General features: G+C 43.9%; 1 protein-coding gene across 4 annotated transcripts in view; it reads right to left on the bottom strand.

The window, feature by feature from the left end:
* CCDC77 (coiled-coil domain containing 77) overlaps window positions 1-24127 on the bottom strand; it is a 41726-nt gene extending 17599 nt beyond the window's left edge. For 2 of the 4 annotated variants that reach the window (XM_010345025.3, XM_010345029.3), the window contains exons 1-6: window positions 24042-24127; window positions 19078-19131; window positions 16895-16990; window positions 15897-15950; window positions 11807-12038; window positions 5009-5151 (exon numbers count right to left, since the gene is read on the bottom strand). In XM_010345025.3, coding sequence (XP_010343327.3) covers window positions 5009-5151; window positions 11807-12038; window positions 15897-15934 — 413 coding nt within the window. In that variant the 5' untranslated portion in view covers window positions 15935-15950; window positions 16895-16990; window positions 19078-19131; window positions 24042-24127. The remainder of the gene's footprint in view (window positions 1-5008; window positions 5152-11806; window positions 12039-15896; window positions 15951-16894; window positions 16991-19077; window positions 19132-24041) is intronic. The other 2 variants (XM_010345028.3, XM_010345026.3) reach the window with 2 other exon arrangements.
* Window positions 24128-25792: the final 1665 nt, after the last annotated feature.

The following is a 25792-nucleotide window of genomic DNA, read 5'->3' as shown; positions in this document are numbered from 1 at the left end:
TAGTTCCACCTACTCAGGAGGCTGAAGCGGGAGAACTGCCTGAACCCAGGAGGTGAGGTTGCAGTCTGCCAAGATTGTGCCATGGCACTCCAGCCTGGGTGACAGAGTGAGACTCTGTCTCAAAAAACAAAAAAGGAATCCGGATCTGGCTACTTCACAGATCACCAGGAGCTCACTACTGATGATATCACATTAAATCACACTCCATGAACAAGAAACAGCACGTGCACTGGAACCCTTGGTAAGATACGTGTGCTCCAAAGGGTTGGAGATGAACCTTACAAAGCACATCAGTAAAGTTTTTAAGGGTGTGATCTAGGTATATCAGGATACTCCCTCCGAAGTAAAGATCAAATTATTTTATCTAGTACATGCTACCACCAAGAAGGAAGCATAATGCCTGAAAGGCGTCTCCAGGTTCTGTAAACAACACATTCCGTATTTTGGGATACTGCTCTGACCCATATATCAACTGACATGGAAGGTGAGCTTTCAGTGTGGCCCTGAGTTGAAAGGAGGCTCTACTGCTTGGGACATATGACTTGGCAGATCCTGTGGTATCTGTGGTGACCAAGTGGAGTTTACAGCAAGCACCATTACGAGAATCGTAACAGACCCTCTGAGAATCTGCAGCAAGACTGCTGTCTACAGCGGAGAATGACAAGACATTTGAAAACCAGCTTCTGCCATGCTACTAGATCCTGCCAGAAATGGAGCACCTGACCACGGGACATCAAAAAACTATGTGGCGAGGCTGGGCGTGGTGGCTCACACTTGAAATCCCAGCACTTTGGGAGGCTGAGGAGGGCTAATCGCTTGAGCTCAGGAGTTCGAGACCAGCCCGGGCAACATGGAAAAACCCTGTCTCTACAAACATACAAAAATTAGTCAGGTATGCTGGCTTGTGCCTGTAGTCCTAACTACTTGGGAAGATGAGGCAGGAGGATCACTTGAGTGTGGGAGGCAGAAGTTGCAGTGAACCAAGATCGTGCCACAACATTCCAGCCTGGGTGACAAAGGGAGACCCTGTCTCAAAATAAAAATAAAAATAAACCATGTAGCTAGGTCTTTTCAACAAATGATGTTGAGAAAACTGGACATCCACATGCAAAAGAAGGAAGTTGGAACTTTACCTAATGCTATATACAAAAATTAACTCAAGGCTGGGTGTGGTGGCTCATGCCTGTAATCCCAGCACTTTGGGAGGCCGAGGTGGGTGGATCATGAGGTCAAGAAATTGAGACCATTCTGGCCAACACGGTGAAACCCCATCTCTACTAAAAATATGAAAATTAGCTGGGCATGGTGATGGGTGCCTGTAGTCCCAGCTACTCAGGAGGCTGAGGTAGGAGAATCGTTTGAACCCGAGAGGCAGAGGTTGCAGTAAGCCGAGATTGCGCCACTGCACTCCAGCCTGGTGACAGGGCAAGATTCCATCTCAAAGAAAAAAAAAAAAAACCTCAAATGGATTAAAGTCTTAAACATAAGAGCTAAAATAATTAAAACTTTTAAAAGACGAAGGAAGTGATGGCTCACATCTATAATCCCAGCACTTTGGGAGGCTGAGGCGAGCAGATCACCTGAGGTCGGGAGTTCAAGACCACCCTGACCAACATGGAGAAACCCTCTCTACTAAAAATACAAAATTAACTAGGTGTGGTGGCACATACCTGTAATCACAGCTACTCAGGAGGCTGAGGCAGGAGAATCGCCATTGCATTCCAGCCTGAGCAACAAGAGTGAAACTCCAACTCAAAAAAGAAAACGAAAAACAAAAAGCTTTTCAAAGAAAACATAGAAGAAAAGCTTCCTGACAATGAATTTGGCAATTTTCTTAGATGTGATACCAAAAGCAGAAGCAACAAAAGAAAAAAATACATAAATTGAACTTCATAAAAATTAAAAACTCCTGGCTGGACAGAGTGACTCATTCCTGTAATCCTAGCACTTTGGTAGGCTGAAGCAGGAGGATCACTTGAAGCCAGAAGTTTAAGACCAGCCTGAGCAATATAGTGAGACTCCCCGTCACTACAAATTAGCCAGGCACAGTGGCACATGCCTGTAGTCCCAGCTACTCCAGAGGCTTAGGCAGGAGGATCATCCTGGCTGACAGTGATACTCTGTCTCTAAAATACAAAAAAAAAAAAAAAAGGAGAAAATAAAAAGGCAATCTATGGAATGGGAGAAAATATTTGCATATATCAGTATATCTAATAAAGGTTTAATATCTAGAATATATAAAGAACTTCTATGGCCAGGCACGGTGGCTCACACCTGTAATAGGTGGGTGGGTCACTTGAGCTCAGGAGTTTGAGACCAGCATGGGCAGCATAGCAAAACTCTGACTCTACCAAAAACACAAAAATTAGCCAGGCCTGGTGGCACATACCTGTAGTCCCAGCTACTCGGGAGACTAACATGGGAGGACAGCTTGAGCCCAGCAGACAGAGGAAGCAGTGAGCCGTGATCATGCCACTGCACTCTAGCCTGGGTGACAGAGCGAGACCCTGTCTCAACAACAACAATAAAGCACTTCTACAACTCAACAACAACAAAATCAACCCAATTATTAAAATGGGCAAAAGATTTGAATAGACATTTTCCCAAAGAAGATATACAAATGGCACAAGAAAAATGCTCAACATTTTAAAATGCAAATCAAAACCACAGTGAGACTCCCTCACACGCATTAAGATGGTTACTATCAAATAAACAGAAAATAAGTCTGGGCACAGTGGCTCACAACTGTAATCCTAACACTTTGGGAGGCCAAGGTGGGCAAATCACTTCAGCTCAGGAGTTTGAGACTAGCCTGGGCAACACTGTGAAACCTCATCTCTTCAAAAATTAGCCAAGCATAGTGGTGCACACTCATGGCCCCAAACTAATTGGGAGGCTGAGGTGGGAGGATCATCTGAGTCTGGGAGGTCAAGGCTGCTGTGAGCTGTGGTCCTGCCACTGCACTCCAGCCTGGGTGACTGAGCAAGACCCAATCTCCAAAAAAAAAAAAAAACCCCAGAAAATAACCAGTGTTGGCCAGGCACAGTGGCTCATGACTATAATCCCAGCAATTTCGGAGGCTGAGGCAGGAAGATTGCTTGAGCTCAGGAATTTGAGACCAGTCTGGAAAACATGGTAAAACCTCGTCTCTACAAAAAAATATATACATATATAAAATTAGCTGGGCATGGTAGTACATGCATTTGTCCCAGCTACTTGGAGGCTGAAGTGTGAGATCACCTGAGCCTGGGAGGTAAAGGCTGCAGTGAGCCAAGATCATGCCACTGCACTCCAGTCTGGGTGACAGAGCAAGACCCTGCCTCAAAAAAAAAAAAAAAAAAAAAAAAAAAAGCTTAAAAAAAAAAGAAAATAACAGGTATTGGCAAGGATGTGGAGTAACTGAAACTCTTGTGCACTGCTGGTGGGAATATAAAACAGTATAGCCAGTATAGAAAACAGTATGGCAGTTACTCAAAAAAATAAAAACAGAATTACCATATAATCTACTTCTGGGTAGATACACAAAAGAATTAAAAGCAAGGCTTCGACCAGGCACAGTAGCACACACCTGTAATTCCAGCACTTGGGGAGGCTGAGACAGGCAGATCACCTGGGCTTGAGAGTTGGAGACTAGCCTGGGTAACATGGCAAAACCCTGTTTCTATAAAAATTACAGAAAAAATTAGCCAGGCATGTTGGCACACCTGTAGTCCCAGCTACTCAGGAGGCTAAGGTGGGCAGATCGCTTGAGTTCGGGAGGCAGAGGTTGCAGTGAGCTGAGATACACTGGTGGGTGAATGGATAAACAAAATGTGGTACATACATATAATGGAACGTTGTTCAGTCTTAAAAATGAGGAAAATTCTGACAGATGCTACAACATGGATGAACTCTGAAGATGTTATGCTAAGTGAAATAAGCCCGATATGACTCCATGACCCCTCATGACTCCATTTACATGAGGTACCTAGAATAGTCAAATTCATAGAGATGAAAAGTAGAATGGTGTGTGTCCCAGGGACCGGGGTAACGGGGTGCGGGAGCTACTGCTGAATGGGTACACAATTTCAGTTTAGGAATATGAATATGTTCTAGAAATGAATGGGGGTGACAGTTGTGTAACAATGTGAACATACTTAATGCCACTGAACTGTACACTTCAGATGGTTAAAGTGGCAAACTTTATGCTACGTATATTTTACCCCCCGCCCCCCACTCCCAGCACACACACACAGAAGTGTACTGTAGTGGAACATGTAGCGTACTGCTCAGATTCGCCCTCAGGACCAAGACATTCATCTCCCAGGAGCTCAGTTCTTCTCTAAAAATTTCACTTGGCTCAAGGGGGCTTCCTATCCCAAGTCTACACACCCTCTTGGGGACAGCCTGCACCCTATGACTGGTCAATGTGGGGACACAAAAGTTTGAGTCCTTTGCACCGAAAGGCCACCCTATCCTTAGTGCTATGGGGCTGGCTAAGGCCTCTGTTACCATTGTATCTGTTCCTATTCTATCTCTGCCCAAATCTGCGCTTAGCTATTATCACAGAGAGCTTCTTCCATAACTGCCCTGAAGGCAAATCTCCATCTTAGAGTCTGCTTCCTATGGACTACAACCTAAGAGAATTAATGTGGAGAAATTTATCTTTTTAAAAATAATTTAAAGGGCTGAGCATGGTGGCTCACGCTTGTAATCCCAGCACTTTGGGAGGCTGAGGTGGGTGGATCACTTGAGGCCAGGAGTTGGAGACCAGCCTGGCTGACAGGGCAAAACGCCATCTCTATTAAAAATACAAAAATTAGCTAGGCATTGCAGTGCACACCTGTAATCCCAGCTACTCAAGAGGCTGAGGCATGAGAATTGCTTGAACCAGGAGGCAGAGGCTGCAGTCAGCCGAAATTGCGCCACTGCACTCTAGCCTGGGCAACAAAGTGAGGCTGTCTCAAAAATAAATAAATAAAGTAATTTAAAGTTATAATTCCAACCTTTCCCCTCTCCTACTTGGTACCTGATTCTCAGTCGGTCATTTTCTGAGTAGAGGCGTAAAACATGTTCCCGTTCTTGGAAGAGGCAGACCTGCATATCACTTAGAGCTTTCTGCAATTCAGCAATCTCTTCCTCTCTCTGCTGTAAATCACATTCAAGTTTATGCTGCAAAAAAACACAGTAAGATACTTGAAAGATACTGGGTTTCAATGGAGTATCTCTTAGGGGACAGGGAGCAGTCTATTAATGTAGAAATATTCTGAAGTAAATAATTTCACCAATACAGAATTCAAATGACAGCAATAGGCACGTATATATAGATTGGAGTTTATTTATTTATTGAGACCAAGTCTTATTTGTTTATTTATTCATATATACATACATACATACATATATACCAAGTCTCACTCTGTTGCCCAGGCTGGAGTGCAATGGCACCATCTCAGCTCACTGCAACCTCCACCTCCCAGGTGATTCTCGTGCCTCAGCCTCCCGAGTAGCTGGAATTACAGGTGCATGCCACCATGCCCAGCTAATTTTTGTATTTTTAGTAGAGACAGGGTTTCGCCATGTTAGCTAAGGCTATTTTCAAGCTCCTGACTTCAAGTGATCCTCCCACCTCAGCCTCCCAAAGTGCTGGGATTATAAGCATGAGCCACCGTGCACGGCCTTGACTGGCATTTAAAGGCTACAGTTTGAGTGTGAAGTTTGCACTTACCATCAAAGCTCTCACATCTTCCTTTTATGGACTATAGAATCCAGAATGCCGTATGATTCACCTATTCTATCTATACTTTTTCTTTTTTTTTTTTTTTTGAGACAGAGTCTTGTTCTGTCGCCCAGGCTGGAGTGTGGTAAGATGATCTCAGCTCACTGCAACCTCCGCCTCCCAGGCTGAAGTGATTCTTCTGCCTCAGCCTCCCAAGTAGCTGGGATTATAGGTGTGCCCCACCACGTCCAGCTAATTTTTGTATTTTTAGTAGAGATGGGGTTTTGCCACATTGGTCAGGCTGGCTTGAACTCCTGAGCTCAGGCAATCCACTCACTTTGGCCTCCCAAAGTGCTGTGATTATAGGTGTGAGCCACACCTGGCCTATCCACACTTTTTTGGTAATGTTTCCTATATCATAGCATTATTATTAGATGTAGGAAAACAAAGATGAAAAGATATGATTCCTGTCTACAGAGCTAAGGAAATTCATGGGGAGAGAGGCAAATAATTAAAATAAAATAACTACTTAATGAAAGCATGCATGGTGGAATGGTGTGGGGGAAAGTGTGGCGGGAATAAAATTCTAAAATCTGTTTGGGAAGTCAAAGCACTATCACCAAAGAGCTGACACTTGACAGAGGAACAGAAGACTAGTAGAGGGAAAAGCAGACAGTTGGTACTCTAAGAAAAGACAGCAGGAAATAAGAACCATGACAGAGCCTGATGTTGTTAGAAAGGAAGAAAATCTCGTCACATGCTACAACATGGACAAAACCTGAAGACGTTATGCTAAGTGAAGTAAGCCAGTCACAAAAAGAAAAACTACAGACGATTTCACTCTATTCTGTATAAATCCTGCTCTATTTCTTCTCTTTTTCTTTTTTTTTTTTTTTCTGAGACAGACTCTTGCTCTGTCGCCGAGGCTGGAATGCAGTGGTGTAATCTCGGCTCACTGCAACCTCCACCTCCGGGGCGATTCTCCTTCCTTAGCCTCCTGAGTAGCTGGGACTACAGGCACATGCCACTATGCTGAGCTAATTTTTGTATTTTTAATAGAGACAGGGCTTCACCATGTTGGCCAGGCTGGTCTCGAACTTCTGACCTCAGCTGATCCCCCTCAACCTCAGCCTCCCAAAGTGTTAGGATTACAGGTGTGAGCCACCATGCCTGGCAAATATTGCTCTACTTCCAATCCATAGAAATAGCAAGTAAAATAGTGGTTACAGAGGGTGTGGGGAGAAATGAGGATCTGTTTAATGGGATGGAGTTTTGGTTTTTTAAGATGAAAAAGGTTCTGGAGATCAGCTGCACAACAATGTGAATATATTTAACACACCAGGCATGGCAGATCACTTGAGGCCAGGAGTTCAAGACCAGCCTGGCCAACATGGTGAAACCCCATCTCTATGGAAAAAACAAAAATTAGCTGGGCGTGGTGGCATAGCACACCCTATAATAACAGCTACTTGGGAGGCTGAGGCACAGGAATCACTAAAACCCAGGAGGCCGAAGTTGTAGTGAGCTGAGATTGCACCACTGCACTCTAGCCTGGGTGAAAGAGCAAGACTCAGTCTCAAAAAAAAAAAAAAAAAAAAAAAAGTGCATGTGTGTGTATACGCACACACACACACACACACATGCACACACACTTAACATTACTGAACTGAACACTTAAAATTGATTAAGGTCATTAAAAATAATTTTATAAAGAAGGCTGTAAGGTGTCATGGGGTCCATTGGGGGGAAACGGGGGAAGGACGGGGGGGTGGGGAGGTAAGAAGAGATAGCGTGGGGAGAAATGACAGATACAGGTGAGGGGACGGAAGACAGCAAACCACACTGCCATGTGTGTACCTATGCAACAATCTTGCATGTTCTTCACATGTACCCCAAAACCTAAAATGCAATTAAAAAAAAAAAGAAGGCTGGGCACAGTGACTCACTCCTGTAATCCCAACACTTTGGGAAGTTAAGGTAGGAGGATGGCTTGAGCCCAAGGGTTCACAACCATCCTAGACTATAGAGTGAGATTCTGTCTCTGCAAAAAAATAAAAAATCTGGGCCAGGCGTAGTGGCTTACACCTGTAATCCCAGCACCTTGGAAGGCCAAGGTGGGTGGGCCATCTGAGGTCAGGAGTTGGAGACCAGCCTGGCCAACATGGTGAAATCCAGTCTCTACTAAAAATATAAAAATTAGCTTGGTGTGGTGGCAGGCACCTATAATCCCAGCTACTCAGGAGGCTGAGGCAGAATTGCCTGAACCTGGTAGGTAGAGGTTGCAGTGAGCCGAGATCACACCACTGCACTCCAGCTTGGGTGACAAGAGCAACACTTTGTCTCAAAATAAATAAATAAATAAGCAAGCCAAGTGTGGTGGCTCACGCCTGTAATCCCAGCACTTTGGGAGGCCGAGGTGGGCAGATCACGAGGTCATAAACTAAGACCATCCTGGCCAGTAAGGTGAAACCCCGTTTCTACCAAAACTACAAAAAGTAGCTGGGCGTGGCAGCATGCGCCTGTAATCCCAGCTACTCGGAAGGCTGAGGCAGGAGAATTGCTTGAATCTGGGAGGTAGAGATTGCAGTGAGCTGAGATTGCACCACTGAACTCCAGCCTGGTGACAGAACTAGACTCTGTCTCTAAATAAATAGTAAGTAAATAAATAAATAAATAGCTGGCATGGTAGTACATGCCTGTAATCCCAGCTGCTTGTGAGGCTGAGGCAGGAGGATTGCTTGCGTCCAGGACTTTAAGGCTGCAGTGAGCTATGACCGCACCACTGTACTCCTGCCCGGGCAACAGAGCAAGACCTTGACTCAAAAAAAACAAAAAACCCAGAAGTCCACAGATACATACATAAGGTGATAAAAATGACAAATAAATATTAATAACTGATTTGGAGAAAGGGACAGCATGCAGGTCCACAGTGGAACTTACAAGGTTGGAAACACTTTTTTTGTAGAATCTGCAAAACAAATTAGGCTAGGCATGGTGGCTCACCTCGAGTCCCAGTAAATATATTAGACATGCTGCATCACTGCTATCTGGCAACCAGCCCTCATCTTGAAGCTATTCAGGAGCCCAAATGGAATGAACTACAATGTAGTTCATTGTATACATACATAACATTGTAAAAATGACAAGTAAATGTCCAAAAAAAAAAGCCTAATAAATTTGGACAACTACAAATGTTTCAGTACTGCTAGAGTGAAAAGTGTGAGGCCAAATGGGGATGTAAGAGGCCAGAGCAGGTATTGGCAAGGAAGATACTGTCTCAGTTTAAATGCAATTCTAGAGGCTGCATGAGCATCGTGGCAAGAGTGATGTAGGTGTGGGAATGGATTAAGTAATATTTAGAAAGTAGAATCAATAGGACTTGCCAAATGATTTCAGTGTAGGGGGCTTGGCAGAACTGGAGGCAATGATGCCACTTACCAAGACAAAGAATAAAGAAAAAGTTAAGGAATGAGGAATGAAGGCAGTACATGTGTGGGTGGGGAAGGGAGGGTAGAGAAAGGAAGCTCAGGAGAAAAGTGAGTCAGGGTTAGTGACTTAACAGTCATCATCACATATGTAGTAGTGTAATATACAAGATCGTTTACAGTCGAATCTGGAAGAACTCTGACATTTAAGAGTAAGGAAGGAGAGTTGTTCATAGACACGAGGATGAGCTGATCAGAGAGGTCAGATAGAAATCGTGAAAGAAAAATGACACAGAAATCAAGAAAGGAAGAAAATTTTAGAAAAGGAGAGGTCAAAAGTGACAAACCCTGCAAAGGGCAAAAAAAGAAGAGATGAGTTTGGCAAAGAGGTACTTGGAGACCTTCTAAAACAGAAGGCACAGTTTTGTGGCGTGGTGAGGACAGCGATGAAACTGCAGTCGAGAAATTTCCCATTCAGCGAACGGGAAAGTTAAGTGATTCTGGAAGTGTGACTGGGAAAAGAAAGAGCCATTTATATAAAAAGAGTAGATAGAGAGAGAAGCACAATGAAGGAAGAGTTTTTAATTTTTCTTTTAAGTTGGATAAAACGAATATGTTTATATACTGAGAAGAGAAAGCTAACGTCAAGCAAGAAGTTAAAAATATAACAGAAAGTGGAGAAAAATGATGGAGCAGGGTTTCTCAGGAGGAAAAAGGGATGAAGGCTTACAGTAGGCATGGGATCAATTCAGCTCAAATAGGCAAAGATGCCTTGTTCCTGAAGCAATAAGAAGATGCCAGAAAGGCGACTACAGGCCAGGCGCCATGGCTAACTCCTGTAATCCCAGCACCTTGTTAGGCTGAGGTGGGAGGATTGCTTGAGCCCACGGGTTCAAGACCAGCCTGGGCAACAAAGCAAGATCACGTCTCTACAACACATTTCTTTTTTTTTTGAGACAGGGTTTCAATCTGTCACCCAGGCTGGAGTGCAGTGGCGTGATCTCAGCTCACTGCAACTTCTGCCTCCCAGGTTCAAGCGATTCTCTGGCCTCAGCCTCCTGAGTAGCTGAGACCACAGGCACCCGCCACCATGCCTGGCTAATTTTTTTCTATATTTAGTAGAGGCGGGGTCTCACCATGTTAGCCAGGATGATCTAATCTCCTGACCTCATGATGCGCCCACCTCAGCCTCCCAAAGTGCTGGGATTACAGGCATGAGCCACTGTGCCCAGCCTCTACAACAAAGTTTTTAAAAATTAGTGGGGCATGGTGGCGTGTGCCTGTAGTCCCAGCTGCTCAGGAGGCTGAGTGCGGGAGGATCACTTGTGCCCAGAAGTTAAAGGCTGCAGTGAGCCATGATTGTGCCACTGCCCTCCAGCCTGGGTGACAGGGCAAGACCCTGTCTCAAAAAGCAAAAAACCAACCAAACAAAAACCAACCAGAGAAAAAAGAAAGGAAAGAAGAAGATGGATATGGAGGGACTAACTGTGTGTAGACGAGCCGGAAGGATGCTGAGGGAGGAGCACTAAGGGGTTGCAGGCTGGAGGTGAGGGTACGACACAGATGTAGAAGGAGAGGAAACCCAGTACGGACAGGTAAGAAAACTCTTAGATAGTGGTTGAAGGTACAGCTGAATTTGTTTACATACTGATTGTTTTGTGACCTTTCTACAATAATGTTCTCAATCAGGAGTGACTTTGCACATACATACACCCATTCCAGAAATATCTGGCAAAGTCTGGAGAATTTTTTTTTTTTTTTTTTTTGAGACAGAGTCTTGCTCTGTCACCAGGCTGGAGCGCAGTGGCACAGTCTCAGCTCACTGAAACCTCTGCCTCCCAGATCAAGTGATCCTTCTGCCTCAGCCTCCCGAGTAGCTGGGACTACAAGCGCGTGCCACCACACCAGGCTGATTTTTATAGTTTTAGTAGAGACGGGGTTTCACCATGTTGGCCAGAATGGTCTCGATCTCTTGACCTTGTGATCCACCCGCCTTGGCCTCCCACAGTGCAGGGATTACAGGCATGAGCCACCATGACCAGCCTAGAGACATTCTTGATGGTCGCAGCTGGGGGTGTTGTGCTACTGGCGTCTAGTGGGTTGAGGCCAGGGATGCTGCTAAACATCCTGTCATGCACAGGACAACCCTTCACAACAAAGAATCATCCAGGCCAAAATGTCAATAATGCTGAGGTCAAGAAATCCTGCTATAGGAGAAAAGGTGGCAGAAAACTGGATGACCCCACAGCTAGGTTTTTGCTATACAGGTGGAGCAAAAGAATAACTGAGCAAGGGGTCATTTACAGGCAGTGCAGTTACTACCAAAGTAAAGCATCATGGGGTTTAGGTTTGAAGGACGTGATGTCAGAGCTGTATGTGGCACTTAGAAAACCGAAAAGTCGGGAAGCTACGAAGGTAACAAAGAAGTTAACGACTAGTCAGGTATAAGATGAAAGAATTACAAGTATAAGAAATATGAAGATATCAGAATTTAAGATTTTAGAAGAAGAGCAGTTTTGGGGGTTATGATCCAAGGAGGGCCTGAAGGGCAGGTAGCTGGGCTGGGGAATTAAAAGGGAGTGTTTTTATAAACCATCTGCTTATGATACAAGCTGGTACTTCTATAGCATCTCTAATTAATGAAGACTTCATTAGAGTTCTAAAAACGTGTGCATTGTCTCTTTACCTGTATTTCACAAGTTTCTTTGTAGAGTTGCAGTTTCTTCAATAAGTCCTCATTTTCTGCCTCACACTCAGCCATCTTCTTTTGATAATATTCAAAGAGCTCCTTAGAAGGACAGAGTTTGGCCAGGCGATCTTCTAGGGAAGGCAAGGGGGTTGACTCCAGTGAATCTGCCATTCCCCTCCTCTTGGTGGAATCACTGATGGCAACACCACGTTTGGAGACAACTGTTCGCCTATGTGAAATTAGAAAGGAAATATTTATCATACTCCCTGAAAGTTTATGAGTTATAACCTTCTAAATAAAAGGGGGTTCTGTGTTCCTAAAGTGCTTGTAATTAAGGTGCTCATAAATTTGAAAGTTTGGCCAGGCAGAGTGGCTCATGCCTGTAATCCCAGCACTTTAGGAGGCCACAGTGGGAGAATCACTTGAGCCCAGGAGTTAAAGACCAGCCTGAGAAATACAGTGAAAAACCCTGTCTCTATTTAAAAAAAAAAAAAAAAAAAAAAATCTTGAAAGTTTGATATTACAAGATAGTAAATTATTTTATTAATTATCTTCCAAGTACTACTGGTTTAAAGCTAAATTCAAAATACATGTTAGAACCAGAAATGGTGGCACAGCTGAGTAGCTGAGCAGTTCCAACTATTCAGAGGGCTGAGGTGGGAGAACAGCTTGAGCCCAGGAGTTCCAGTCCAACCCGGACAACACAGCAAGACCCTGTCTCTAAAAAAGTAAAAGTAAAATACATTAGAGACTAAAGAAATAATTTTAAAAAATAAAATACAGGCCCGGGTGTTGTGGCTCACGCCTGTAATACCCACACTATGGGAGGCCGAGGTGGTCGGATTATGACGTCAGGAGTTCGAGACCAGTCTGGTCAACATCGTGAAACCCTGTCTCTACTAAAAATACAAAAACTAGCTGAGCATGGTGGCATGTGCCTGTAATCCCTGTTGGAGGCTGAGTCAGGAGAATCGCTTGAACCCTGGAGCAGAGGTTGCAGTAAGCCAAGATCACGCCATGGCACTTCAGCCTGGCGACAGAACAATACACTGTCTCAAAAAAAAAAAAAATATGTATATATATATAAACTAAGTGAGACCATGTAGTAACAATTAGAAAATCCAGTATTATAAGACACACTGCAGGCCGGGCACAGTGGCTCATGCCTGTAATCCCACCACTTTGGGAGGTCAAGGCAGGCAGATTACTTGAGGTCAGGAGTTCAAGACCAGCCTGGCCAACAGAGTGAAACCCAGTCTCTACTAAAAATACAAAAATTAGCTGGGCGTGGTGGCGCATGCCTGTAATTCCAGCTACTTGGGAAGCTGAGGCAGGAGAGTTGCTTGAACCCAGGAGGCAGAGATTGCAGTGAGCCGAGATTGCACCACTGCACTCCAGCTTGGGTGACAGAGTGAGACTCTGTCTCAAAAAACAAAATAAAGAAAAAACAGCCGGGTGCGGTGGCTCAAGCCTGTAATCCCAGCCCTTTGGGAGGCCGAGGCGGGTGGATTACGAGGTCAAGAGATCGAGACCATCCTGGTCAACATGGTGAAACCCCATCTCTACTAAAAATACAAAACATTAGCTGGGCATGGTGGCGCGTGCCTGTAATCCCAGCTACTCAGGAGGCTGAGGCAGGAGAATTGCCTGAACCCAGGAGGCGGAGGTTGCGGTGAGCCGAGATCGCGCCATTGCACTCCAGCCTGGGTAACAAGAGCGAAACTCCATCTCAAAAAAAAAAGAAAGAAAAGAAAAGAAAAAACAAAAAACAAAAAAAGGCAAATTGCAGGCCAGATGCAGTGGCTCATGCCTGTAATCAGCACTTTGGGAGGCTAAGGCTGGTGGATGGCCTGAGATCAGAAGTTTGAGACCAGCCTGACCAACATGGTGAAACCCCATCTCTACTAAAAGTATAAAAAGTAGCCAGGTGTGGTGGTGCATGCCTGTAATCTCAGCTACTTGGGAGGCCAAGGCAGGAGAATCGCTTGAACCTGGGAGGTGGAGGTTGCAGTGAGCCGAGACTGCACTACTGCCCTCCAGCCTGGGCAAAATAGGGAGACCCTGTCTCAAAAAAAAAAAAAAGAAAGAAAAAAGAAACAAACATACTGCAATGGAAACAATCACATCAGATGCTAATATCTAACATCAGAGACACTTGAATTGCACAGACTAGAACTAGATGTTTTAAGTGGCAAAAGACTCTGATCAAAGGCTGGACATGGCCAGGCATGGTGGCTCATGCCTATAATCCTGGCATTTTGGGAGGCTGAGGCAGGTGGATCACCTGAGGTCAGGAGCTAAAAACTAGCCTGACCAGCATGGTGAAACCCCATCTCTACTAAAAATACAAAATTAGCAGGGCTTAGTGGTGCATGCCTGTAAGCCCAGCTACTCGGGAGGCTGAGGCAGGAGAATCATGTGAACCTGGGAGATGGAGGTTGCAGTGAGCCAAGATTGCGCCATTACACTCCAGCCTGGACAACAAGAGTGAAACTCCACCTCAAAAAAAAAAAAAAAAAAAAAAAAAAAAAAAAAAAAAAAAGGCCATGCATGGTGGCTCATGCTTGTAATCCCAGCATTCTGGGAGGCCAAAGTGGGCAGATAATGAGGTCAAGAGCTTGAGATCAGCCTGACTAACATGGTGAAACCCCGTCTCTACTAAAAATACAAAAATTAGCCGGATGTGATGGCATGTGCCTGTTGTCACAGCTACTCAGGAGGCTGAGGCAGGAGAATCGCCTGAACCTGGGAGTTGGAGGTTGAGGCGAGATCATGCCACTGCACTCCAGCCTGGGCAACAAGAGCAAAACTAGGTCTCAAAAAAAAAAAAGGGTGGACATGAAATTTTTGTTTGTTTGCTTCTAGCAAACAAGACTTGAGCTAAAACAATGGAAGTAAGAAAACAAATAGTACAGAAGAAGAGTAACCCTCATTTGAAAATAAATCCAGCTTGGTTGTCTGCAAGTTACAACATAACAAAACAGACAGCAGAGTGAAGAAACTATACCAGAAGCTCTGAGTTGTAGTTAATATATGTGCTTACTTCTAATAAATAAGCATGAAGATGTTAAAATTAGTCAACTTGTATGAAGAAAACCTTAGACATTTTCCCAATCATTAAAAACTTGTGAGAGAAATACTATTTTACTTAACTTTTTTTTTTTTTTTTTTGAGGTGGAGTCTTGCTCTGTTGCCCAGGCTGGAGTGCAATGGTGTGATCTCAGCTCTGCAACCTCTGCCTCCTGAGTTTAAGCAATTCTCCTGCCTCAGCCTTCCGAATAGCTGGGATTTCAGGCGCAAGCCACCATGCCTGGCTAATTTTTGTATTTTTTTGGTAGAGACAGGGTTTCACCATGTTGGTTAATCTCCAACACCTGACCCTGTGATCTGCCCGCCTCAGCCTCTCAAAGTGCTGGGATTACAGGCGTGAGCCACAGTGCTCGGCCTACTTAACAGTTCATATTTTCTTTTTTTTTTTTGAAATGAAGTCTTGCTCTGTCACCCAGGCTGAGTGCAGTGGCACGATCTAGGCTCACTGCAACGTTCACCTCCTGGGTTTAAGTGATTCTCCTGCCTCAGCCTCCCGAGTAGCTTGGATTACAGGTGCCTGCGACCACACCTGGCTAATTTTTGTATTTTTAGTAGATGTAGGGTTTCACCATGTTGGCCAGGCCAGTCTTGAACTCTTGATCTCAAGTGATCCACCCATCTTGACCTCCCAAAATACAGGGATTATAGGTGTGAGCCACTGTACCCAGCCAACATTTCATATTTTCTAAAAGGGGTTGTCTCAGGCTGGGAGCAGTGGCTTATGCCTGTAATCCAAACACTTTGGGAAGCTGAGGTAGGAGGACTGCTTGAGCCCAGGAGGTCAAAACTGCAATGAGCTATGATTGCACCACTGCACTCCAACCTGGGCAACAGAGTGAGACTCTGTCTCAAAAAAAAAAAAAAAAGAAAAAGAAAAAAAAAAAAACTTTAGGAAGTACGTTTCCAATATCTTCCCAGTTCCTATGCTAACTAAGACTAAGGCTATACAAGTCTTGATTTCTTACTTTAACAAGTTGAAAATAAGCAAATGTCTTACTTTCTGCAGACAGGCGTGTGTGTTGGGGTAAAGTTCATGCTGTCTTTTTCACACCTATCAAATACACAAAAATTCATAATGAGGGGCCAAGAACAGAGAAATAAAAACAGTACAGGATGTATAGACTATTTCCCTCTTCAACATCATCATATTTGCATCTTGGAAAGAACTTAATGTTTTAAAATGTAGTTTTCTTTAAAGTGTCTCCAAATCCTGAAATTCATGCCTTTTGAATTTTCAAAAGGTACTCCTCATAATTATTTTCAAATAAAAATCAGAATGGTATTAAATATTTAAATGGATAAGCATACAAAGGAAAAAAGGTCTCCCTGTTACCTGCAACAATGAAAAACAAATCTACAATCTTTTCCTCGAAGTTATAGGATAGGAGAGGGAGATGCAGAGAAGTCTCTAATAAGCAAACAGAATCATACAGTCCGGTGCAGTGGTCCACACCTATAGTCCCTGCTACTCATGAGGCTGAGGAGGGAAGATCATTTGAGCCCAAGGGTTCGAGGCTAGCCTAAGCAACATATTGACTTCCCCTGCTCCACTCCCCTCTCCAAAGAAGGAAGTAGTAAATGGAAATTAAGGTAGAGTACACACTATATCGAATTTAAAACGAATACAAAGCCATTGATGCTATCTTTATTTCACATGCTTTCTCTAGCACCTTGAGCAAAAGGAAAAAAATTACTTATAAACTTTAAAAGTCTCTTCACAATCTCCACCTCAATTCATAATGCAAGATCTTGAGCTCCTGTACTTTAAACAACCTTATTACAGAAATTTTCGTGGGGAGGGATAACATGGGGAGAAATGCCAGATATAGTGTGTATCTGAAGTAAAATAAATAAATTAAAAAAAAAAAAGAAATTTTCAGGAATGTAAACCTCACGGCTGGAAACGGAGTATCATACCATGTTACATGATTGACCGAGGTGGGGGTGGGGGGAAGAGAGGCTGATTTTTTATTGCTTTGGTGAAAGCTTTCTTACCAAGCATGCTCTGTCAATCCCTTCTGATTCTGAGCAAGTCAGATGATGTTCTGTTATGTTCTTCTACCTGGTATAATCTGCTTAAAATCTTCAGTCCTTTGGGAAAGAATTTTGTGAAAAAGTATCAAAAGAGGTTATCGCCATTGTTACTTCCATACACCATTTTCCTACTCAGAACCCCACAGTGCCTCTCTCCCTGATTCCTTCAAAGTTTTCTTTGCTTGGCTTCCAGGGGACTTCTTCCTGGTTGTCCCCTTTCCTTACTGGTCATTACTCATTGCTTTGGTGATCTCCTGAAGTCTCGCGGCTTTAAATAGCATATACGCATTAATGGTTTTCAAATTGATGCCTCAGTCCTTACTCTGCCCTCTGCTCTAGACTCACACACCTAACTGCCTACTCCGTCTCTCCACATGGATGTCTAGCAGGTTTCCCAAGCTTGCCAAGTGTAAAACTGAGCTCCTGATACCTACCTCCCACCATCAAAACTTGCTCTTCTCTTAGAATTCTACATTCCAGTAAATACTAATTCTACGCTGCCGGTTGTTTATGACAAACAAACACATGTGGTTGGAGAAATTTTACTCCTCTTTGTCTTCCATGCCACACACACCCATTAGCAAATCCTACTAGCTAGCACATCAAAACCTCTAGAATCTGACAACTACTTATCACCTATGCCCTCATTGCCCTGGTTCAGCCGTTTTTTGCATTTTTTTTTTTATATACAGGGTCTTGCTCTGACACCCACGTTGCCACCCAATGGTGGCACCCAATGGTTGACACCCAATGGTGCAATCTTGACTCACTGCCACCTCCACCGCCCCCTCCCCTCGGAGTTCAAGTGATTCTCCTGCTTCAGCCTCCCTCTGGAGTAGCCGGGATTACAGGCACAGGCCACCAAGCCCCAGTAATTTTTGTATTTTTAGTAGAGATGGGGTTTCACCATGTTGGTTAGGCTGGTCTTGAACTCCTGACCTCAGGTAACTCACCCACCTCGGTCTCTCAAAGTGCTGGGATTACAGGTGTGAGTCACCACACTCTGCCCCCATTCCACTTTCAACCTTATCCCTTAGAGTATATTCTCAACACATTAATATATATATCAAAACAGAAAACTCCCCTGCCCAAAAGCCTCCATCTTACTCAGAAAGTCAAGGTCTTCAAAATTGGCTACAAGGTCCTATACGATCTGGCCAACCCCGTTACTTCTGTGACCTCACCTACTACTCTTCTTGTTTACTGCTGCAAAAACACTGGCATCTTTGCTGTTCTTCAAACACAGGCACACTTCTACCTCAGAGTCCCGATACCCGTGTAGTTCTCTTTGCTATGATGTTCTTTCCTCATTTATCTATATGGCTTACTCCCTTCCCCTCCTTCAGAGCTAAAATGTCACTTTCTTGATGAAGTCTTTCCTGACCACTCCACCACCCTCATCCATCTTCTCTGCTTTACTTTTCTCTGTAACACTTATAACCTTGGCTGGGTGAAGTGGCTCACTCCTGTAATCTCAGCACTTTGGGAGGCCAAGGCAGACAGACTGCTTGAGTCCAGGAGTTTGAGACCAGCCCGGGCAACATGGCAAAACCCTGTCTCTACAGAAAATTAGCCAGATGTGGTGGAATGTCCCTGTAGTCCCAGTTAAACAGGAGGCTGTGGTAGGAGGATCGCCTGCACTGGGAGGCCAAAGCTGCAGTGAGCCGTAAGTATGCCACTGCAGTCTAGCTTGGGTGACAGAGAAGAAAAAAACACTTATAACCATCTATCTAATATTTAATGTCTGTCTCTCCACACTGTAATATGCAAACTCACTAAGGGCAGGGGTTTTTATCTATTATGTTTACTGCTGTACCCCTAGTAACAAATAGTGCCTGGCTCATAATAAGTACTTAATAAATATTTACTGAACACACACACATACATACATACACACACACGCACACACACACACGCGCGCGCACACACACACACACACGCACACACGTTAATTCTCAATATGAATCTGAAAGACTATTAAACATCCGTTTCTTCTGCTGGCCAGTCTACTCAATCTAGCTAAAAAATCTGTTTCTGGTTCTCTCATCCCATCTGCTTTCTTCTACAGCCAACCCTTCAAATATGCCATCTTTATTCTTCTAATTCTCTCCTTTAAAATGATTACTCTTCTCCTCCAAACCCACCTTCTTCCAAAATACTTCTCCAGATTGGGCCAATTTGCCTGTTGTCAAAATACCCTAGAAAATAAAAATTATTGGATTGGCATGGTAGGATTATGGGTAACTTTTTTTTAAAATAGCTTTGTGGAAATTTAATTTGTATATACCATTAAATTCATTCAAAGTATACAATTCAATGATTTTTAGTATATTCACAGATATGTGCACCTATCACCAGAGTGCATTTCAGAAGTTTCAACACTTCAAGAAAAAACCCTGTGTCCTTCAGCTATCACCCCAGTCTCCCAGCCCTAAGCAACCACTAATCTACTGTCTCTACAGATGTCCCTATTCTGGACTTCCTATAAATTGAATCATTTAGTATACGGTCTTTTGTGACTGGCTTCTTTCACTTAGCATAATGTTTTCAAGGTTCAACTATGTTGCACCATGTATCAGTACTTCATCTCTTTTTGTGGCTGAATAAAATTCCATTGTATGGATATGGATGACAACTTAAAGCTAAATTTCACTGTTCCAAAACCGTTTAAAAGTAATTTGAGGCTGGGTGCGGTGGCTCACGCCTGTAATCCCAGCACTTTGGGAGGCCGAGGTGGGCAGATTGCCTGAGCTCAGGAGTTTGAGACCAGTCTGGGCAACACAGTGAAACCCCGTCTCCACTAAAATACAAAAAATTAGCCAGGCGTGGTGGCGTGCACCTGTAGTCCCAGCTACTCAGAAGGCTGAGGCAGGAGAACTGCAAGAATCCAGGAAGCGGAGGTTGCAGTGAGCCAAGATTGCACCACTGCACTCCAGCCTAGGCCACAAAGCGAGACTGTGTCTCAAAAAAAAAAAAAAGAGTGATTTGGAACTTTAAAAAGTCTTCTAACAACCTGCAGCCCTCTTCTACTTCATAGTGACTGTGCTCACTATTGTACACGTCCACAAATAAAGCCGTCTACAGCAGGCATCCGCAAACTGCGGCCCCCTGAGGCCATTTATCCGCCCCCCGCTGCACTTCAGGAAGGGGCACCCCTTTCATTGGTGGTCAGTGAGAGGAGCACAGTATGTGGCAGCCCTCCAACGGTCTGAGGGACAGTGAACTGGCCCCTTGTGTAAAAAGTTTGGGGACGCCTGGTCTACAGTCACCTCTCTGGCTGCAAGACGGGGCCTTGCTATGTTGCCTAGGCTGGCCTTGAACTCCTGGACTCAAACAATCCTCCTGCCTCGGCCTTCCAAAGTGCTGAGATTACAGGCATGAGCCACTGAGCCAGGCCTCGGGCTTCTACTATGACATCTAACCGAACTCTTATTGGTCAGCAGACATCCAAATTAATAAATTCAATTGCTCTTTTCTGTTTCTATCCTCCTTCAGCCAACAGTTACTCCTTCACTTGTATGCTTAATTCAATAGTGCCAACTACCCTTAATTAATTAATTAATTAATTAATTTATTTATTGAGATGGAGTCTTACTCTCTTGCCCAGACTAGAGTTCAGTGGCATGATCTTGGCTCACTGTAACCTCCACCTCCCAGGTTCAGCTGGGATTCTCCTGACTTAGCTGGGATTACAGGTGCCTGCCACCACAGCTGGCTAATTTTTTGTATTTTTAGTAAAGACAGGGTTTCGGTATGTTGGCCAGGCTGGTCTTGAACTCCTGACATCAGATGATCTAACCTGCCTCTGCCTCCCAAAGTGTTGGGATTACAGGTGTGAGTCACTGTGCCTGGTAGTGCCAACTACCCTTTAAAAATACATTGCTTTGGCTGGGCCTGTTTGTAATCTGAACACTTTGGCAGGCCAAGGCCAGCAGATTGCTTTAGCCCAGGCGTTAAGCCTGGGCAACATGGCAAGAACCCTCACCCATCGCTATAAAAAATTTAAAAATTAGCAGGGCACTGTGGCACGTCTGTAGCCCCAGCTGCTTGGTGTGAGGATCACTTCAGCTTAGGGGTTTAAGGCTGCAGTGAGCAGCGATTGTGCCACTGCAGTCTACCCTGGACAACAGAGCAAGGCCCTGTCTCAAAAAAAATTAAAATAGGCTGGGTATGGTGGCTTATGCCTGTAATCTCAGCACTTTGGAGGCCAACATGAGTGGATCACTAGAGGTCAGGAGTTCAAGAGTAGCCTGGGCAACATGGTGAAACCCTGTCTCTACAAAAATTACAGAACTAGCTAGATGTGGTGGCATGTGCCTGTAGCCCCAGCTATTCAGGAGTCTGACACAGGAGTATTGCTTGAGCTTGGGAGGCAGAGGCTGCACTGGGCTGAGATTGTTCCACTGGTCTCCAGCCTGGGCAACAGAATGAGATCGTTTCTGAAAATAATCATAATAATAATAATAAATATTGCTTTGTAGTTGAGACAGTGGGCTCTGAAATCAGACTAGGGATTGGGTCAAAGCCCCGCTCTTATTAGTGGTGTACCTCAGGCAAGTTATACTCTCTAAATTTCAGTTACTTCTTTGTCATAGGTTGGTGTAAGTATTAAATGACATAATGAATATAGAGCCAAGTGACAGTGTTTGACACATATATAAGCACTCAATAAAGGCAGACTATTATTATTGACAATTTTACTCTCTTGATTCAAAAGGTTGTCTTCAACTTTACCAATTCCTCTAATCATTTATTTGGGAACATCATTATTTCTCCTGTTTTTATGACTAACTCTATCACTTTTTTTTTTTTTTTTTGAGACGGAGTCTCGCTCTGTAGCCCAGGCTGGAGTGCAGTGGCATGACCTGGGCTCACTGCAACCTCCCCTCCAGGGTTCCCTTCCAAGCAATTTCTGCCTCGGTCTCCCAAGTAGCTGGGACTATAAGCACATGCTACTATGCCTGGCTAATTTTTGTATTTTTTTTTTTAGTAGAGATGGGGTTTCACCATGTTGGCCAAAGTGATCTCGAACTCCTGATCTCACAATCTGCCCGCCTCAGCCTCCCAAAGTGCTGTTATTACTTACAGGCATGAGCCACCTTGCTGGCCTATTAATTCTATCATCTAAAACACTAGAGTAAGCAACAATTACATGTTGAATAAATAAATGCCATCTTTTTCAAGCTCTTAATTTGAATTAACAAAAACATACTGGACATTTTCACCTATAGTCTCACTAGTGCATGAAATGTTTAACTTAAAAAACAAATCACTCAGATTTTTTTTTAGCACCTCAAAGCTAACATTTCCTAAACCTAACACATCATCTTTTTCATCCAAATGTGCCCCTTCTACTTTCCTATTTTAGTTACTAATTCAGTGTTTCCAAGCAACCTGGAGCTGGCAACTTAAATTCATCATTTGATTACTCATTCTCCTGAACCTCTTGTCTGACCATATGAATATCTTATATATTTTATCTGCAAAATGACCATGTTAATTCAGAACCTCAATACTTCTACCCACACCACTACAATAGCTTAACTAATGGTTCAACCTACTCCTTGCCTCTCCTGGACCATTTTCTTTTTCTTTTCTTTTTCTTTTTCTTTTTTCTTTTTTCTTTTTTTTTTTTTTGAGACGGAGTTTTGCTCTTGTTATCCAGGCTGGAGTGCAATTGTGCGATCTCGGCTCACTGCAACCTCGCCTCCTGGATTCAGGCAATTCTCCCGCCTCAGCGTCCTGAGTAGCTGAAATTACAGACATGCGCCACCATGCCCAGCTAATTGTTTGTATTTTTAGTAGAGATGGGGTTTCACCATGTTGACCAGGATGGTCTCGATCTCTTGACCTAAAATTCATCAGTAGCACCTCATAGCCTAAAGCATTAAATCAAACTTGTTAGCCTAAAATTCATGGCTTTCTACATAAGGGTCAAACCTATCTTTCCTGCCTTATTTCCCTTTACTCCCCTAAATGTACCGTTTCCAGATAACTTCCCCGCCTCTATACCTTTGTTTAGGTATAAACGAAAACTCATCTTAAATACCACCTCTTTTATCTCCTTCCTGAGTCTCTCCATTCAAAATGATTTAGCAAAAATGATCTACCTGCAAAAGAACTGCCTTTGAAATTCTCTACAATTAAACATTTTAGAGTTCTTTATTGCTATCATTTCTCCCAGGATGGCGTGCGTTCCCTGCAGATAGAAACCGTGTTATTAGGGCCGGGCGCGGTGGCTCACGCCTGTAATCCCAGCACTTTGGGAGGCTGAGGCGGGTGGATCACGAGGTCAAGAGATCGAGACCATCCTGGTCAACATGGTGAAACCCCGTCTCTACTAAAAATACAAAAATTTGCTGGGCATGGTGGCGTGTGCCTGTAATCCCAGCTACTCAGGAGGCTGAGGCAGGAGAATTGCCTGAACCCAGGAGGCGGAGGTTGCGGTGAGCCAAGATCGAGCCATTGCACTCCAGCCTGGGTAACAAGAGTGAAACTCCGTCTCAAAAAAAAAAAAAAAAAAAAGAAACTGTGTTACTCTTCATTGCCTCTCCCAAAACAATGCCCTTGTTCATAGGTAAATTAACGGGTTTCAGCTAGCTTCTATGCACCTATCTCTGATATCCTTGCTTAGGGTACAGTCTTATAACTTGTCTATTAACAATTAACATTTGCGTAGCACTTTAAATTTTTTTCTTTTAGCCATGTAACAACCTGTGGAATTTATTTGATTTATTCCCACAACTGTTAAGTATTTTTATTATCCCTTATTTGTAAATGAGGAAATTGAAGCTTAGACCAGCGTAGGGTGATCGTATACAGGAACCCACCTCCAGGACGTCCGAATCTTGTACTCCTTTTTCCAATTCATCCCACTCTCGACTCCCTCACTGCTCCAGGTCCCAACCCTCCAGCACCCGCGAGGTCTCTCCCTTTGGAGATTCGAACTTTCCTCTCCCCGTCCCCAGCCCCTCCACAGACCCCAGATTCCAGGCCCACGTCCCTCTCCTCCGCACTGCTTCCGCAGTTATTTCTCCCTCACCAGATTTTCTTCCCAAGGCCTCTTCCCTAACCCCTTCACCCCAAACCCGAAACTCTATATACTCACGACACACTTAAGTCTCCGAGTCAGGGAACTCAACTGAAAAATAAGTCAAACCAAGGAGCGTCGCGGCGCTACTGAACGTCCCTGAATCTGTCCAATCGCGCAGCAGCTTACACGGCCCTTTAGCCTACGCACCAATGGGAAGGGCCTTCACACAGAGACCAACACCGCCCCCCATATCGCCCCTCCTCGCGGGGGAAGGTCCGGGGGGGGGGGGGCTCGCCGCGCAGTGGTTTCTGGGAAATGTAGTTTTTCTTCTGCTTGCTGCTCGGCGCGGGGCGATGCAGCGGGGCTGCAACCCGCTCCTCCAGGTACGGGTAGTGTGATGTTTGAAGTCAGAAGGCACCACTTCTGGTCACCCCCACTTAAGATTGCTCAACTGCTTTGAGCTCAGGTACTTCCTCGTTTATGGTGCATGTATGTTGTAATTTACAAGCTTGTCAAGAAGATGAAGATTCTAAGAAAAGTTTCTTCTTTCATGACCTGGTGGTCTAGAGCCAGGATAGGACCTGAGGTTCAGTTTCTACGGTCAGGGGATTATGTATTGAAATTCTACTGTTTGTTCCATAGCAGACCACTGCTTCCTTTTCCGGAGATATGTAAGACAATGGGCTTTAATCATCAAAGCAAGTTCAAAATCCATTATGGTCTCATCTTTCCAGAAAGCAAGGTGTAAAGGTCTGGGAAGAGGCATTTTCGTCTCAGAATTGCAGTTACTGGTATGGAAAAGCTGGGGCCCTTCACTAATATGAGTCCTAAAGATGTCTAAATGAAACGTGCATCTGCTACAGGCTCGCTTTCCTTTATTGCGCTTCACAGACAACTGTTTTTACAAATGGAAGGTTCACGGCCACTGCATAGAACCAAATCTGTGACATTTTTCCTACAGCCCAGGCTTACTATGTGTCTCTGTACCACATTTGGGTAATTTTCACACTATTTCAAACTTTTTCATAATTATTGTGTATGTTATGCTGATCTGTTATCTGTTTATTACTATTGCAATTGTTTAGGAGCACTATAAACCATGCCCATATAAGATGGCAAACTTAATTCATAAATGTTGTGGATGTTTTGACTGCTCCACAGACCGGCAGTCTCCCTGTTTTTCTCCTTCTCTTCCTGCCTCCTTATTCCTGTGATACAACAATATTGCAATTAGATTAATTAGCAACCCTACAGTGGGGTTCAAGTGGAAGGAAGAGTCACACATCTCTTACTTTAAATAAAAAGCTGAAAATGATTAAGCTCAGTGAAGAAGGCATGTTGAAAGCCGAGACAGGATGAAAGCCAGTCTTCTTGCACCAAACAGCTAAGTTGTGAATGCAAAGGAAAAGTTTTTGAAGGAAATTAAAAGTGCTACTCCAGTATACACACAAACGATAAGAAAGTGAAACAGACATTGCTGATATAGAGAAAGTCTGAGTGATCTGCATAGATCAAACCAGCCACAACATTCCCTCAAGTCAAAGCCTAAAGTGGAGCCCTGACTCTTCAAAAAAAATGAAGATTGAGACTGGTGAGGCAGCTGCAGAAAAAAAAAGGTGGAAGCTATTGAGGTTTAAGGTAAGGAGCTATTTCCATAACTTAAAAGTGCAAGCTGAAGCAGCAAGTGCTGTTGTAGATGCTGCAGCAAGTTATTCAGAAGACCTAACTAAGGTAATTGATTAAGGTGGCTACACTAAACAACAAACTTTCAATGTATATGAAACAGCCTTTTACTGGAAGAAGATGCTAGTACTTTTCATAGCTAG

This window comes from Saimiri boliviensis, chromosome 7 (genome assembly GCF_048565385.1).
Source record: "Saimiri boliviensis isolate mSaiBol1 chromosome 7, mSaiBol1.pri, whole genome shotgun sequence".
NCBI lineage: Eukaryota > Metazoa > Chordata > Mammalia > Primates > Cebidae > Saimiri > Saimiri boliviensis.
Note: the sequence above shows the minus strand (reverse complement) of the source record. Positions and strands in the feature narration are given on the sequence as shown.